The sequence below is a fragment of the Phaethon lepturus genome, unplaced genomic scaffold, assembly GCF_000687285.1.
Source record: "Phaethon lepturus isolate BGI_N335 unplaced genomic scaffold, ASM68728v1 scaffold13908, whole genome shotgun sequence".
NCBI classification, from domain to species: Eukaryota; Metazoa; Chordata; class Aves; order Phaethontiformes; family Phaethontidae; genus Phaethon; species Phaethon lepturus.
In genome coordinates this window covers 33621-51008 of record NW_010556986.1, presented here as the reverse complement: position 1 = coordinate 51008, position 17388 = coordinate 33621, and the positions used below count along the sequence as shown (strand labels likewise).

Here is a 17388-nt window from a genome sequence, read left to right as displayed (position 1 = left end):
CTGAAAGTAGGTTTAACTTCAGGTTTACTGTGTGTCTCTGTCAGAAGAGACTGTCTCCATCTCCACTGTAACCTCCATTAAGAAGCTGAAGATTGCAATTAGAGCCCCCCTCAGCCTCTTCTCCAGGCTGAACAAGCCCAGTTCCTTCTGTCTCCTGTCTCTCCTTGTACATCCTACGCCCCAGGCCCTGGTGGTAATGCCAGCTCAGTACGCAGTTGCCCCCCAGACGCCCTGCTGGCTTGCGTTCAGCTTGCCTGCCAGCAACCCGTGTCCTTCTCTGCAGCACTTGGAAAGACAGGAAGGGTGCTGTATATTCAGTTCTGTCATTGATGCTACCCCTGAGGCATTGCCTTTGGAGAACTGTTAATGCACTAGCAGTGTCTGTGCAAATGTGTAAAACCAAAAACTAAAGCAGGTGTAGGTTTCCTGATACATAACATAAATGTTTGTAGATGGCCCTGAAGCTTCTATTAATTATACAAGTGCCTTTTTGTGGAGTGTACAATCAAGGCTTGTGATTTCTAATACCAGTGCTGTCTCTGTAAGTTGAGTGACCTTTACCTTCGACAGCACCCTTGTTGATGACCTGAACTCGTGAACAGGAGGACATTAGCAGGGTCTAGATTTATCTGTGTAGTACTGATGATACCACCATTGTCACCTTGGTCCTGGATTCCAAAAGAAAGTCAATGAATTGAAAAGTATTGCAGTGAGTCGAAGCAGAAGAGGAAGATAAAATTTAGGATGATTTAAAAGAAAACCATTAAAACTCCTCCACTTTCTATAGTCTATTTAGCTTTCTTTCAGAGGTGATTTTGGTGAGGGTTTCTGCAAGTCTGTTTTTAGGGCTCCAAATATCAAACTGGGTGTCTCCAATTATTTTCCCATTTCTAAAATTTGCACTATTAAAATTGTGGTTCTTGGTGTATAAAGCACTGTGTCCACAACCTCATTCCCTCTTAAAACAAGCATATGTGCAACATCCTAGTGCTCTGTGATGCATAACAGAGTGCCCTTCGAACTTCTAAAAGAAAAAAGACTCATTTGTATCTCCCAGTAAATGGCCAGACTCAGCACCACTGTTTTGGATACGCAATTTAATATGATGCTTTCTTGTAATATGGTAAGGTATTAGTGAAACAACTGGTAGCTTTGCACCTGTTTTCAGATCTTAAGTTCCTCTCTTCCTTTCACGGAGCAGTCCATAGCGGGTGCCCTTAAATGCCCAAAGGTAAGTATGCTGTAATGCCAGTAATCCACTGGTATTACCTGGAATTTGGGACTAGTGTTAAACTCATTCCTTGGACCCAAGACAGCTTTGTAAAGGCCCAGTGGTTTCCAAGTGCTTTGGAACAATTTTCTCCCATGGCTGGATTTAGAATTAGAAAAGGCTGGTTTTTAGGTCTAGCTGTATCTTCTGGAGTGTGGGCGAGCAGATAGATCTGTGGGACCTTTTTCAGTTCTCAGGATGCATTTTACTGAGCAATGTGTGGGCGTGATGCCTTTTATCACAGTAAAACTTCAATGCTGAATCTCAGGGGTGGTTTGGTGGGTCTACATGTTTTTATGAATGAGTAATCAAGCTCAAATTAGCTCTGATCTTTGTTTTCTGTGTGTGAAGGTTGTGATCTGATTCCTCACTTGCATAGTTCTGCTAAAGAGGATATATAGGGTAGAGCTGGCTGCTGTTGATGCCCCAGGACTTACACCCCCAATCCTGTTAAAGGGCAACTGGCTTGGCAGCTACAGTCCTTACTGCAACAGGGCTTTATTAGCAGTAAGAGAGGAGATAATGATGGTCTACTATTACTCCTGCTCAAGAAAATCACTTGATGATAGATTTGTGCCTTGTTTTGAGTGCATAGTTATGTATACTTTAGAAACACACCAAAAGAATCTAAGCCAGCTGCCATAGTTTAAAATCTGGGTCAGCAGAAGACAGCATGGGAGGGATAGCCTGATCAGTGTTTTTGCCACAAATACTGCAAACAGATAGTATGCTATTAAAGTGGGAGAGAATTAAAATGGCTGGTTGAAAGTCCAGCTAATGGTTTGTGTGAGTACAGCTTTCCAATTTGATTAAATATGTTATTTTTGAATGAGGTTGGGGAAGTATACATGATAGAAATATGTACTGGGAATTTCTCACCTTTCCAAGATAAACAGTGGATAGTACCATGATTGTACAACTTGCCAGTGTTTTTGCTTAGAACAGTTTAGACTGAGTGTCTTTTCTTTGTGTCTGATATATGTAAGATGAGAATTATGAAAAAGATAAGCCAGAATTATGTGAATATCATATTTTTGCTCCACTGTCTAAATTGAAAATCAAGAGCAGATCTTTGAGTTGACCAGAGAGACGCAAAAAAAAAGTCGTGGGTGAGAGGGAAGGTGCGGTTGTCACTTGACAGTAAATTAAAAGCTCTGTTTATGTTTCACTTTGCACTTCTTTCAACTTGAGTGGTTTGGATCCTTAACAGTAAAAAAAAAAAAATTATTACATGTTTTTATTTTTTTATTTCAGAATTACATTTCATTCTAAAATTTGCTAAAATCTATTTCCAGAAGTCGGCACAATTTTTCAGAGATTTTAGGATGACTTGAAACTTTTTTTTTTTCTGTTGAGCTAGCAAGCGGGCTTTTGCCAGCCTCAAAAGTATGAATAAAATCAAGCCTGGAAAAGACCTTTAAAGCACCTTAGACTTTCAAAAAACACCCAGTAGTTTCACTGTCTTCACTTGTGTTTTAACATTCCTCATGCTCCTCTCAATGGATGAAGAGCTGATGTTCTTTTGAAAAGAAGATCTTTAAAGTCATTGTCTCACTGAAGCTAACTTTCTTGTCTAAAATAATTACATTTCCCCTTTCTTTATTCAGGAACGCAGGGAATGAGCTGCAAGTGTATTATGCCTCTCCAAGGAGCTATCAAGATTTTTTTGAAGCTATTCGTAGAAGGGAAGATACATTCTACGTGGTGTCATTTCGCAGAGTAAGTGTAGTAGTTGTTCAATACTGGCCTTTTATGTGTATACATAAGACTGTTTCTAACACTGAGTGTCTTTCCTTGTAATACAAAAGATGACCTAGTCAAGGTTGAAGCTAAATTCCTATCTTCATAAGTGATGCTTCTGTATATCCTTTACAGTAGTATGGCCAGATCATGGTCTTAGCAAAGTAGGCCCACCACAGTTAGGAATGCAGGGAGAACTTTGCAGAAAACATTGTAGTGCCAGGGCAAGACAGCACAAAATTGCATGAACCTTGTGGTTAAACACTTACGTGTGGTAGCAGTCCAATAATCGGAATAGTTACCTGACTATTTATTTAATAGGTGTATAAACCTTTTTTGCTTTGGGGAATAAGCGTACCCTGTGCACAAGTTATTTCTGTTAGCTTAACATGATATTATTTCTATCTTCCCCTAAAAGACTTGCATTTGCAGTTTTACATGTCACATATTGCAGCCATACAGGACTGTGTGCACTGGCACAATTTTTCCGCTGTTTTGTGACTTGTAAGTTGAGACAGATGAGCAATTCTGCTGTCTGTGCTGGGATACAGCATAGGCTTTGTGCTACAGCTTTGTCAGGCACATCCTCACATCTCCAGTGCAGTTAGTGACAGTAAAAGCTGTTTTAAAATGGAATTCCAGGTGTTTGATGGCACTTTCTGTACTGCAAGCGTGAGTGGTGTTGAAGCTAGGACAGCTATAGCAGTGAGAAGCTGCTTGGGATCTGGTGGTGGAAATGATCAAGGCAAATAGTGGTTTGAAACAGATTTAAGGGGTGAAAGAGTTTATCTCCTCCCTTTTGCAGAGGTCTTGATGAGTCCTTTCGACATGTGTATAATGCATATTTGGCTCTGGCCTGAACCTGAGGTCTTCACTTGCTAAGCCTCCTGTCTTCCTGTTTTGTGGTCGTGATATTGGATTGTTCTATGCGTGCTCACTCCCAGCCACAGTTTTCCTAGGACGCTGCAACTCTCCATTTGTTTCCTCATCTGGGAGACCAGTAGTTGCAACTACAACAGCTCATCCAGCTACGATGAATTCTGTGCACAGAGATGAGCATAACTAGTTTTAGCCGTTTCTGTGTTGTCATAATTCTGTCAATATGTAGAAGCCATATATACGTAGGTAACACATCCCTGTTTGACCTGATCTACGTCAACTTTCTTAATTTGTGAGATACATGTCTTTAGAAAAGGTTCAGGCAAAATAAAAATAGCAGTGCTCTTGTTAGGTTTCAAGTTTTATGCTGAGTAGAAATATGAGGTTAGTTTCCAGTCTTGGGATTACTGGGTTGTGTCACAAGGCTGGAATTTTGTTATTAAACGCTTGGCATGTTCTGCTGTTCTTTCAGCTAGCAACACAAATATAGCTGACACCAGGCTCCACATATCCTTAGGATGAGTAGAAGGGAGTGGAGAATTGATTATAAAAGTTTTTCTGGAAACTCTAAACAAAAAGCAGAATAGTGTTTGTCTAGTTCTTCACTTGTGGCCATTGCTCTAGCCCACCTGAATGCATGTACTGGTACATAGGTTCTGTTTACGCTGTCAGATCAATGAGTTGGAAGTTGTCAGCTCTTATTTCGACTTGCAGAGCTGACCTTGGAAACAGAGTGTGTCTTGTGCCACGGAATCCCTACCGCTTGGCTCTGCTTTATTGCAAGGAGAGGCGTGGGGACTTTTTTAAACCACCTATGAAGTTTATTTGGTAGCAAAGCTGTTGGTATTTCTGTTTCATGAATGAAACGTCCTCAACTCGAAGGCAGATTTACACATTACCTCATTTATTATTTTAGCAGCGCAAATCTGATCTAGGGATGAGCTCTGCCCTGAGGCACTTTTAAACAACTTGCTTGGATTCTTTTGTGAGTGCAGAAGAAAGGACTGCGCAGCCAGAGGGGTGCCATCAGCAGGGCCCCAGCTAGAGAGGTGCCCTTTCACCTTCTCCTGAGGACTGCTGACTTCATCTTCTTTGGACCACAATTCCCTTTTCACTGATGATTAGGAGCTGAGAGAGGGGACTGATTTCCTCCTCGGTGATAAGGACTCGTGTTGCTTGCTTGCTTGCTTGCTTGCTTGTCCAAGTTAGAAAGCAAGGCCTGGAGATGATAGGTTTTGTTCTACTCTGGCTGTTTGCCATGCAGACACTCCCAAGCACTTAATAACCTGTTAACAGTCACATACAAAAGGAACAGGAATCACCCCGTTCCAGGGAGTGGATGGTTCTGGTATTGGTGATGGTCCTGCTCCCAGTGGGAGGTGGGACTATGGATCTCCAGAGATTCCTTCCACCTCATATCTCCAGGATCCATTTTCCGCATGCTTTCTGCCCTGTGTGCAGTGTCACACAACCCAGCATCTCTCCTGGGTGCATGGGCTGAAATGTAATACATTTTTTGTGTGCTTTCTGCATGTTCTCACATTACAGGAGTTGTGCCCCAAGTTCCTTGGATTTTCTAGAAAATGTTATTTGCTAGGGCTGCCCATGCCTCTCCTGCATACTGCATGGTAGGACTTATCTGAGGCTCTTGAAGGTGCAAGGTAGGGGAGCAAAGCTCAAATGTGCTGTGTCATCTTCTAGTGATGCTTGGTACCTGTGAGACTGAATTTCTCATGATCTCTTCACCTTTATTTTCTTGCCATGGAAGGCTTGCATGTCTGCATATTTACAGTTGTAGTTTTATTTTTTTTAAGGAGAAGAGAGGAAAATAAAGTAGTATTTGGATCAGCTGAGTCCATACAAGAAGCTGGGCTTTCACTCTGGGGAGTCTAGAGAAATTAATTTTCTGCATTGCCAGGGGAATCTGTAATGTCATTTTTAAATGAGAAGAAATATGTAACTGACAGTGAGTAAGGAATTCTTGAACTGAAGCAGTGTTGTCTCCCAGCTCTGCCAGGCCTTAGCAGCCAACATCCCTTGTAGGCAGGGCTCGTCACCATTTATTTCTTGAGATGTTAACTTGCTAATTTTATTTTTTCTTGCTGTTTAACTTTTAGGAAGCCATTGCTTTCAGTGGCCATTTAGCACTGCAGAAACTGAGACCTGGCAATGTAATAAAATGTGCATTCCCAGTAGTATATATTCACAGCTGGGCCCCCTGCTGCCCCCAAGTGCTGCAGCGCTCAGAAGCTACGTCTTTGCAGCCTTCCTCTAAGTTGGGCTGGTTTGGGTTGGTTTTGGGAGAACGTTCAGAGCTCCCAAAGGTCTGTGCAGCAGGTACTGAGAACAAGTTGCTGTGCTTCTGTGAAAAGGGCATGGCAGTTCCAGCCCTGCTGAAGCATGTTGGAGTCTCCAGTTGGTGTTGAACCTGCCTTCTGCTTCTCCCAGGTCTGAGAGGCAGAAATGAGAGTGTGTTGCTTTCTGCCCTTCAAGTCAGCTTGATCTGTTATAAAACCCCAGTGGAGCGTGGCTACGATATTCAGATTAGTTGATACAACATGCTCTGTCAGCAGGGACATAGACACCTGGCTGCCGCTGCGGTTCTCCTGTAAGCCTGGCACCCAAACAGCTCTCTCTCAGAGCTCACATCTGTTTTGCCATGGAGTATTCAGACCTTGAGATTGTTTCTAGAGTTAATTGAATAGCTAGCTTAATTTGAAAGGTAATTAAGTAAATCATTGGGGAAAACAAATCTGTTCCAATTTACTTTGGCCTGTAAATGCCACTCCAGATTGTTCCACTCTTGTGTGGTTAGGATCAGAGTCTCTGCAACTTGCAGTGATTAAGCAACAGATTTCCCCATCCTGCAAGATTCTGTCAGTGACCCTTTGATGACATCTCTGCAGGCTTATTAAGAACAATGACATTTTTTAGGGTAAGAATGTAATTACTGTTCTTAAGGAAAGCATGGTTTAAAGTTTGATTTGCTTGGGAAATTTGGAAGGCTACTAGCATTTCCTCTCACTACTTTCTCTATTTGTTTCAAAGCGCAATTGTCTCCTGATACTAAAGTTTGCCGATTACATTTAATGCAGAGCGTAAAAAATATCTTACAGTATGTTGCAGTAAAAAAAATAGATATTAAAGGGTGATGCTGGTTATTATTTGTTAGAGGGAGATTATGCTGGTCCTGTGGAAATCAATGGCAAAGCCTTTAGCAACTTCAGTAGGACCAGAGCTTCACTTTATAAATATCTGCTTCAGTGCTGTGGCACTTAAACCACAGCGCTTCAGGGAAATGTGTTATTATGGATGTGAATTTCTGGTCCTACAAACCAACATCTGCAGTGAGCATTTAAGGATTTCTCAAGTTGTGCAAACAAATTTTCACTGAAGTGATTAAGCCAAATTTAAATCAAAACTTTTGTTCTTTCTGTGTGTGAACCCTCAATGTGCTAGGAATAAAAATATCTACGTTGTGTTTTGCTTGTGTTGGTAATAAGCCTATGCTGTGTTAATTGTATTTGGGATGATATATTACTTTCAGGCAGCAAAAGATTATAATGCCTGGCTTTGACATGCTTGTGTAGGAGTAGTTTGCTGTGCTGCATACACAGTTTTGGCAATAATTTGAATTTATTCAGAGAGCATGAGTGAGGCAGGTTCCAGTTCACTGCATGCTTGATGCCATCTACATCCTGCAGGCAAAACTGCTTTATAGGAAGTTGGCTTCAGATGATCTTTCATAGCCAGAAATTCACTCCTAACATATACTTTTCTCCTATTTTGTTGCACTTGACAATGGGTGGTTTTTACTGAACATGAAGTTTTTGGCTGTTGATTTTGTGGATTTCAGTGGACTGGGATGTATAATTTGGTCTTTCATTCAGATAAAATACAATGATTAGACTCGTTTAGTCCTGTTGCTCCTAAAGACACGGTAGCTATTTCGTATGTTTGAGTCCTGTGAGTTTGCAACTGCTGCAAGTTAACATGCAGATTTTTGAAAGATTTTATGAACTCTGCTTCCTCCTGGGGTGCCTGACCCCAGGAAAAAATGACTTTATCCCAGGATCCTAGGATTTTAAGATCTTGTCCTATGTTGTGTACAGATGCTGAGAATAATATATGTTGAAAGAACTGAGGCTCAGGGCATAGTATCCAAGATAAAACTGCCTGTCCTTTTCAAATCAGAGGTCACCCTTTAGCCTGGCTTCTCTGTGAGGCCAACCCTTGCCTCCCTGGGAAAATTTGAGAAAGCAAACAGTGTGTGTGATTGTACTTCAGCATGCCCTGAAGCTCAGCGAGCCAGCCTCTGTCAAATTATGGCTGCATTTGACTTTCAAATTTGAAAATCCATTATGAAAACCTCCTGTTTCCTTCTAAGTGTCGCTAATGAAAATGATGTCTGGCTTGCTGCATGCTTTGTTACAAATTCCCTCTTCTCTGGCTAAACTGTGGATTCTCTCTGTGTCAGAACTTTCTCCTAACAAATCCCTGGTGTCCCTATGAAAACAGTGAAGAAAGCTTTCTTTTTGGTCTTTCTCAAACTGTCATTCTTCCTGGTGTGGAGTATTTCTGGTTGGTGGGAAGCAGGGAGAGCTGACTATCAAAGGCACTGGTAGGTGATGGGGCAAAGGGTTCTCTGTGATCTCCTCAGTACTCAGTTGGGGAGGATGTTGCTTTTTGGTAGCATATTAGAGCTTAGTCTAAAAGCCTGCAGAGTGAAATCTAATAATTTAAAATTAAGTCTAAAAATGTATGTTGGTCTGTAGAGCACAAACGGCCTTACCTTAATCCTGGGATTATCAGAGTACATGTGTATGAAAACAGCACAACTCCAAGTTTAAGTAACAGGAAGCTCAAAAGAAGTTTTTTTAGGTTTGCAGCTAAAGACTAGCAATTCTTTAAAAAGCATTTCTGTCAACACCTTATGGTATTTTCCAGCAAAACCTCTGATTGCTTCATTATTTCTCACTGTTGTTACTCTGCAATGCCTAGAAGTTGTGTTCCTATGTGAGAACATACTTTCAAGAGTGAAGCAGCAAAAGGTTATGCGTGTGCTGTAGAGAGCAAGCAGGCTGAGCAAAGAAGGAAGAGAAGAAGCCAGGCAATGAGACACCTTGGATGGGTAGTGAGTAGAAGCCAAAGGGGAGCAGCCAGCAAGTACCAGCTGCAGTGTAGTCTCTTCTGGGCAGCAGCTGTTTGGCTCAGCCAGATGCAAACAGCGGTTAGGAGGGACTGGGACAGGAATGCAAAATGCGTTTCTGAGGAGGGAGGTAATGCCTGTCACATCAAGTGGGTTTTTGTTTCTTTTGGAAATGTCTGTTCTGTTCCTAGCTCTCTGAGACATTTTGGAAGCAAAGTCTTAGTCACTCTGATTTTTATCTCCTTGGGTCCCTTTGAACCCCACTGTCCTCCAAATAAAATTGAGAATGAATGTGGTGTTGAGGACAGATGTATAAGCAGAGACAGAAGAGTCACTTGAATGTGTCTGGCATGGAGCAAAAGATACTCTTGAGCTTTGTGTGTATAGTCTTGATTAATTTGTCTTCTGTACAGTTGCTGGAACTTCATGAATTATATTAATGCGTTACTGAACTTCTTTCAGCCTTACATGTCCCAGGCCTAACTAATACTTTGTTATTTTTAAACTAGTATTTGGAAGGACAACATACACTGCAGATAATTATAGTGAAAATAAAACATACTGAAAAAAAGTCTCCAAAACCCAAACTGGTTGCAGACAGACGTGACCGGTAATAGTATACATGTATTAAAATGGGCTGCATGCTTGACAGACAAAGAGTTGTGGGCAAGAAACAGAGGAAGATTGTTAGGTTTGGAAAGCCTCAGTAAAAGACCCATTGCTTATGAAATTGGTGTGGACATAGGCTAGAGAAGTATAATGGAGAAATGTGGGAGGAAGATGTGATTATAAAGTGGGAATTGTCTCAGTAAAGGAAGTGACAGCAGTATCTCTCTTATTAAGAATAGAGAACAGACAATTACTGACAACAAAGTGAACAGGAACACAAGTTTATCCACAAACAAGTAATGTGCATTCAAGTAGAGCAGGCAGTGGAAATGCAGCTCTGAAGCAGTTCCTTTCCTTCAGGAAATAACCCAAGTTTAATAATGCATTAATAATACCTTAATAATGCCAGATAATAATGCTTTTTTCTTTAGTGATAGCATGGTATTCATTGAAGACAATTTGACTCAGATTATTCTGAACAGTTCCCAGAAGAGAATGATGGGCTCTTGCTTATGATCTGTAGCAGTATTTAATTATGGAATTGATGCTGACCGAGGCCTAACTGTATAAAGACATAAATGATACCTTCAACTCTGGAGCTGCAGTAGCCAGTGAGGCATTGACTTGTGTTTGGTGGGAATGAGCTCCTGCATGAAAAAACGACCTTCATGGTATTTCACTTGCATTGAATAATAGTATATTCAGAGAGCACTTTGAAATAACCATGCTTTTTTTCTTAGTTGAAATTCACACTTTCACAGCTTCAGACTACTGATTTTTTTCCTGTTCATTTTCAATTTTTATATCTGACAGCCCTAGGCAGAGTCTTTACAGAAGTAAAACGTGCAGAATTGAGATGTTCTTGATTTCATCAAGTAGTGTGTGTGTCCACAAACCTTTCAGCAAATGTTCATTATTATAGTATTACATTTGAGAGAGTTATTGAAAAGCTTAGGCAGACTTGTAGAGTTAATTCTGGTCACATGAAGTTATTTGCTTCCAGTTTGAATTAATCCTTTTGCCAGATTTTTAGCTGGACAGCACACAAAGCTTATTTTATGAAGTAAGAGCCCAGGTGCTATTGTGAGTGTGTACAGATTATCATCACCTCCCACTGGACCAAACAGAACATTTTTGGCTTCCAGGTTTTATTTTTAAATAAACTTACACTCCTAGGACAAGAAGTGTGATAAACTTAACTGTACATTTTTATCTTTAAACTGGCTTTGAAACTTGTAACTGGCTTTAAAGCTATTTAAGAGTGGAACATAAAATTTTTCTACTTCTGGGACTCTTGGTTGCTTGTGGCCTATCTACCAGGATGGCTAATGGAAAGACAGAATAGTAGTTGCAGAAATTCACTTGCTTCTCATAAAGGGCTAAGAAATGTTGGGAGACTCTTTGGCACCTAAATCTTCTCTCTGTGAATCCCAGAAAGCAGTAGGACCTTTTGCCCAGAATGCAGTCTTTTTTCCTTCACTGTGTTTTATCACAGTATCAGGATGGGTCTGTTGCAGAAGAATAAGTTCTGTGGCTAAACGCTCTTTTAGAGAGCCCTGTATAGATGTGTTCTACCTGTGTCCATAGCAGCTTCTCACCACTTAATTCTTTTAAAATAAACTTCCATACCAGCTCCCAGTAGGGTGGACTTCTGTTTCTGACAGGTAAAGCAGAGAGATGGGTCTGAGAATGAGATAATTTTGCTTCATGCCTGGTATGGCTTGCTCATCACCATGTAGTTGGATAAACTCCATTTTTGCCAGCATAGTTGATGGAAACTGTCCAGCTTTGGGTCAGTGATTTAAGAATTTGAAATACCTTGGGCTAAGCTGAGAGATCTAAAGATCTGGAAACCACTGTTCAGGAAATCCTCTTTGTGTTTTGATTGCAAACCTTAAAATGTGCCTGTGAATAATTCTGGCAGTAGAAAATACTTCTCATCAAGAGAAGCAAAGCTATGCAGGAGGGACACATGAACAACTCGAACAGCATGTGCACCACGAGAGTCCTAGGTAGAAGTGGCCTATCTGTTGAATGCCATGGGACACTGCCCTTGGAGTTTGGTCAGCAAAGCGCCACTAAGCATTGCATTGCATTGCATAAATGATTATTGTTGTTCCTTGGTTTGTGACTATCCAAAATAAGGTTTGAAGTGTCAGCTACCTAAACGAGAGGTGATATGCAATATGAAGAAAACAGTCTAAGCTGTGCTGAGACTGAGAGTTCGCTTTGTGTGAGGAAGGTACGCAGGCCACCATCTCTCAATTTAAGTCCAGCCAAGCTCCTATATATTAAACAATCCTCTCCTCTGAGACTCTAGAAGTGGACATTCCCAAGCTGTTCCTCATTGATGATTTCTTCCCTGAAGCCCTGGCCAGTGTAGAGGTTCCTGGGTTGAGTCACTTGTTAGCATCTGGGAAGCCCTTGTGTAACCTCCTTTCCAGGAAACCAGCGCAGAGCTCTCCTCCTTTCTAAGAGCAGTCCTGAGCGCTCAGACCTGGAGCTTTTCATCAGGATCGGGAACTCAGTAGGTAGTGACGGGGCAGGTGGAAAATGGAAAATAAGGTTGAAAAGGAGCCATTGTGCTGTCTCAGGTAGTTTGGGTCCAGCATCTCCAGAAGGATGACATCAGGGAAATACACTGTGGGTTTCTCTTTGCTTTTGCTAAGCCATCCATTTGGTATTTGCTTACCAACTGTAAGCTGTAACTTTCCGGCAGGCAACTAAGGTGCCGCATACAATCTAGGCAAGAAGTTTCCTAATTTCTCAAGCTTTGTTTCTGAAGGGCCAACACAGAGAAAAGTGTACAAAAACGAAACAACGCATAAACATGCTGTCATTTGGAGAAAAAGGAGAGATGCAGCAGTTTTCTTGGTGTAAAATTTTGACAAAAGCAATTAATTGTGGCTCTAGGAGAATAAGAGAAAGTGTAAAGAACTACATTTACACAAGCAGAAGGGAACTCTTTAAGTTCAGGCTAAACACAGAGTTGATACTACAGATGCTAAAAAAGGGGTGTTGAGCCAGCTGAGTAAACTGTTGCAATGTCACGACAAGATTTTTCTGTTTCAGTGTAGAGTTGGTTAGTGTCAGTTTGGTATGGCAGTGGAGGATGAGGATTTCACTCACAGCATGTCACTTGTCAAAAGGCTGTAACAAATGCATGTAAAAAGTGTGTACTTCATCTCATTATCTTGCACATGTGTGTGTGTAAACAGGAGAGTATGGCTGCAGACCTTGTCAGAGAGAACAGCCTGATATCCTGTATGTTATTGAATAATTAGTATTTAATTCCCTGCAGCACTCCTATCCCTCCTCTGCTCTCCTGGCAGTTATAATCATCACCACCCATTATCCTCCTGTGGACCTCTTCAGGGACCTCTTCATGGGGATCAAAACTGACAGCCCTTATGACTTACACAGGCTCTCCAAATCTCAATAGTCGATTTAAGAATTTACCTGTTTGCTTATAAAAGTCACTTCCAGTAACTAACTTCTTGTAGGAAATAGATGTCTAAGAACAAGAGTGGTCTGGATTAAAAGAAGAAAAATAAACCCAGAACCCTGTACCTTGGCTATGGCACCTTTTGTCCTATTCTGCTAGAAATCATCTTTATCTGCTTGCAATGCTTTTTCTGTTTGAAACCATCCTGAGAAAGCCTTGATGCAGCTGCTTTGGCTTGTATGAAATAACAGTATTGAATCTGACCCATCAAATAATACGTTGCTGTGCTCCTTGTCTGTGTTTCCCTCCCAGTAACGGCATGTGCAGTTTACAGGGCTGTGTGCGCTTTTGGTATGCTTATAAACAGATTTGTGTGTGATCAGAGGGAGAGAGGGAAATGATCTGCAGCTCAGGGACTGCCTGGAGTTCACATTGCCTTTGTGCAGGTCAGAGGTAGCTCTGCAGAGCCAGGAGAGAGAGGTTCAGAGGGCAAGAGGCAATGGAAATAAAAGCGAGCACATCCACCAGGATGAAGTAGCCTCAGGCTCTTGCTCTTCTGTATACCCTCGCATTTAGGGCCTGATTAGGTATTTTCATTGATCAGATGGGGTAATAGAGACTACACATTAAATTGGTTTAATGACAAGCTGAGTGGCCCTCCAGCTGTGTCGGAGGAGAGAATTAGGAGTTAGTGCCTTCAGGGTGCCCTGTACCTCTCTGATATTTTGCAGAAACCGTGGTGAGTTGAAGATGTTTTGTGTAGAATTAAACCCACTACAGTGATAAGAAAAAGAGGGGAGGGTTCATATGGGAGCATGGTTCAGATGATTAGAAAAGTGCCCATGCAACTGATGCATAAGTGAGATCAGTTATTTTACTACAGTGTAGCCTCAGTAAGTACAAGAGTACACTGATGTACTTACTTGTCTAATGTAAGTCTAAAAAATGATTTCAAGCGTCATTCTTCACATCTTTATTCTACGACTAGAATTCCAGTAGAGCCTTTCTTTGACCTGGAAGTCCCCTGTATTTTGAAATAGTTAGAAAAGCTGGAAACTCCAGTGGCCTGGTGAAATGTTGTCAATGGGGCATTTCATTTTTAAAACCCACATTTATGAAAACACGACTTCTGTGGTTCTCTGATATGGTTGCATCATACTTTGCAGGTTATTGGCAGAAACCATTGAAATTAACATGAGACTTCTTGTTTCACAAGCAAAATGTACATAACTAAAATACTTGAAGGCAAAGCATTTATTGTCGTTCTAGATGTTTAAGTTAGTGGCACATGTCAAGTGAGATGTGCACAGATAAAGGCAGAGAACTGCACCCATTCATTTCTGTTTGGTATCACTGGCACCATCTCCCTGTACACCAGGCTTTCTAAATAATTCTTAATGAAAAGGATTTTGTAAAAATCCACTAACAGTCTTGTGCAGTATTGCCATTTTGTTTTTTACTTGCTAACAATTGCGCTCAAACTGTGAATATTCACAAAATCATGGAAGTGTTTGCTGGAGGGACCTCTGCAGCTTTCTAGTCTGAAGCGGGACTATTGTCAGCACTAGATCAGATCAGCTGTGGCTTGGTCTAGCTGAGTCTCGGGACCTTCCAAGGACAGGGAGACCCTCCACCTCCATGGTCACCCATTGCAGGGCTGCACTGCTTGGCAGGGGAAGAATCTGAATGTCCCAAACCACCGGCACGTGGCTGTTGGCACCTTGGCATGCCATCTGGCACTACAGAGCTTGGCTCTGTAACTCCCTTCAGGTAGTTGTAGGTTGCTCCTAGATTGTCCCCCTTGTCTCCTCTTCAGCAGACTGAACCAGCCCAGCTCCCTTCACCTCTCTTCACAGACCACGTACCCCAGGCCCTGACCATCTTGACAGCATCTGCTGGCCCCTCTCCAGTTTTCCCCATCCATCTTTGCCTGGGAGAAGAGAAGGGGAGCCAAAACTCTATGTGGTATTCTAGCTGAACAGAAGATGACAAAACTTTCCCCGATGCCCTGGCCACAGTCCCCAAATTTGGCTTAGGTTTGCTTGATTTGCAGTGTTCCTCCAATACTTTTGTTTTTCTTCCTTAGCTTCTTTGCATCTGTTTTTTTTTCTTAAGTCATCACAGACTGCTGTTGCTGCTTTACGGACTACCAGGCACCACAAATTCTCAAGCACTGCACAAGGCTCCTTCTCACTTAATGGAGGCAGAAAAAGCCCCCTCTCAATTTTTCCCACCTATCCCAAACACCTACCATTGCATGGACTGGATTTCCTTCCAGAGGTGCCTCTCTCCTTCTGTAGATTTTAAAGGGAGCCTAGACAGCTCTGACAGACAGCTAAAGCTGGAAAAAATTAATCTCACCCTGAGTGGGGAGATGAAAGGCTTCTATTTGCTCAAACCATTATGTTTTAAATGTGGTTGAGAGTTGGCAAGTACTGATAGAAGAAAACATATTGCTCTCCAGGAAGAGAGACAGGCCCAGCCTGAAAGCTGTGGCCTGACGTATCTTTTGAGTAGCATGCAAGCACATATCTCTCTACATTTTTATCTTCCTGAAGCTGACCTTTCTCTCTCTTTAATCTGATCTGGTGCCTGTGATCTTGCTAATTCAATTGCTGTGGCAGACAGGCAGTTACTCACATGCACAGTCATGAGACGGACAAGTAGTGTGATGTTCTTGCACCAGTTTATACCCCTGTTTATCCTTTATCAGTCAGGCTTCAGACCAGGACCCAAGTAAACTGTTGTTGTCACAAGAGAAAGCTTTTTCTAAGGAAACTGCTGTTACGGTTATGAAAAGAGCATAGTGCTTTGCCTCCATCACAGTGCTGTAAGTTTTGATGGCTTGTATACATTCCCACAGCACTGTAGTAAAAAAAAAAAAAAAAGAACTAAAAATGCTGTGCTCTGACACTGTTCAAAATTGGATGATTTCTTCTCTTCCCTAGCTCCATTAGAAGCTCCATTAGGTTCCAGGATTTTTTTAGGGTAAAGACCAGGGAGCCAATTAAACAGTTTACCGCCGCCAGAAAGGAGAGTTCCTGTTGTTGATGTTTCCTTGGTTGTGCATGCTCTTGTCAGATCTGTCCTTGCGACATTTTATCATGTTGGGAGAAAAACAGCCTGAAGAGTTCAGGGGACTCACAGGAGCATCTGACAACTGCCAGAGGTTATCAAGGAGCGAGAAGCTGAGGGAGGAAGAAGGAACCGGCCCGTTTCTGGTGGCCATGGGGGTCAGATCGCTCAGCCACCTGTAGGATATGCCCAGCCATTCTGAAGTGCACTTTTGTGAGGTAGGTTGGGGGTGGTTAAGGGAGAATGCCCAATGTCAGGTATCCAGATCCTTTTTGCCACCGAGTGTGAGTTAATGATGTAACTTCTTTATGCCTTTTAAGACAGTTTTCCATCAGGTTGTTTTCTTGTTTTGGTCTGAGGTTTTCTTTTTGGGGGGAAAAAAACATTAAATCTTTATAGACATTTTTCCTCTTATAAAATGAAGTCTGTTTCTAGAACTGATTTATGTCTTCCTCAGCAACACTAGAAATTCAAACAGAGCAGGCGCTTGGCAACAAAACTGAACTCGGAATTGAGATTTAGAAGTGAAGCAGCTACAAATGTGAAGAGGAGGAGGCTCTTCAGGCTGGGGTAAATACAAGTTAAGCAAACCAACAGGCAAAAAACGAAAGGAAACTTCATCTTCATGCTCTCTTGTTTTAACTGAGATTATTAGTAACAGAGGTGACAAATTCTTTAACATTATTATATTGAATATCTTTTTAATTAGAAGAAACTATGAATAGTTGGTGAATCCTTAGCCATACAGATGTCCTGAGATCTGCAGAATGAGAAACATCTTTCCAACAAGCATCTGTAATGCAATACATGTTGCATAGATTAAAATGCTGCCATCAAATTTGGATTCAGCCCACTGCATCTTGATATTAAAACCTTGTTGTCTGTGAACCAACATTTTGAGAAAAACAAAAGGCAGCTTGGATTTGGAGCACCAGCCCTGGCCCAAGTGTGCCAGACCACCGTCCAGCCATCAGCAGCCTAGGAACTTTGCCTGTCCCTGCTGCCAAGACGTACAGAGACCCACCCAAGTCTGAGCTGAAGTCATTGCTCAGCTCTGGGTAAATCTAGGGGATTCAGGCAAAAATGCGGCCTTGCTGCTGACTGAGAAGAGCGTTTGTTTCCTCTTACCTGGTTGTGTTTCTTTCTGTATCTCTCATTTGCCTTTTTGTTGTGGTTTTGACAGTGACATTTGCATTTACATAAAGGCACAGTTTTATTCAA

At 41.7% G+C, this 17388-nt stretch overlaps 1 protein-coding gene across 1 annotated transcript in view; it reads left to right on the top strand.

Moving 5' to 3' along the window:
- Positions 1–17388, top strand: part of ATF6 (activating transcription factor 6) — a 77728-nt gene that overhangs the window by 28408 nt on the left and 31932 nt on the right. Inside the window, exon 12 of the mRNA XM_010292628.1 lies at positions 2878–2989. Within this exon, the coding sequence (XP_010290930.1) occupies positions 2878–2989 (112 nt within the window). The remainder of the gene's footprint in view (positions 1–2877; positions 2990–17388) is intronic.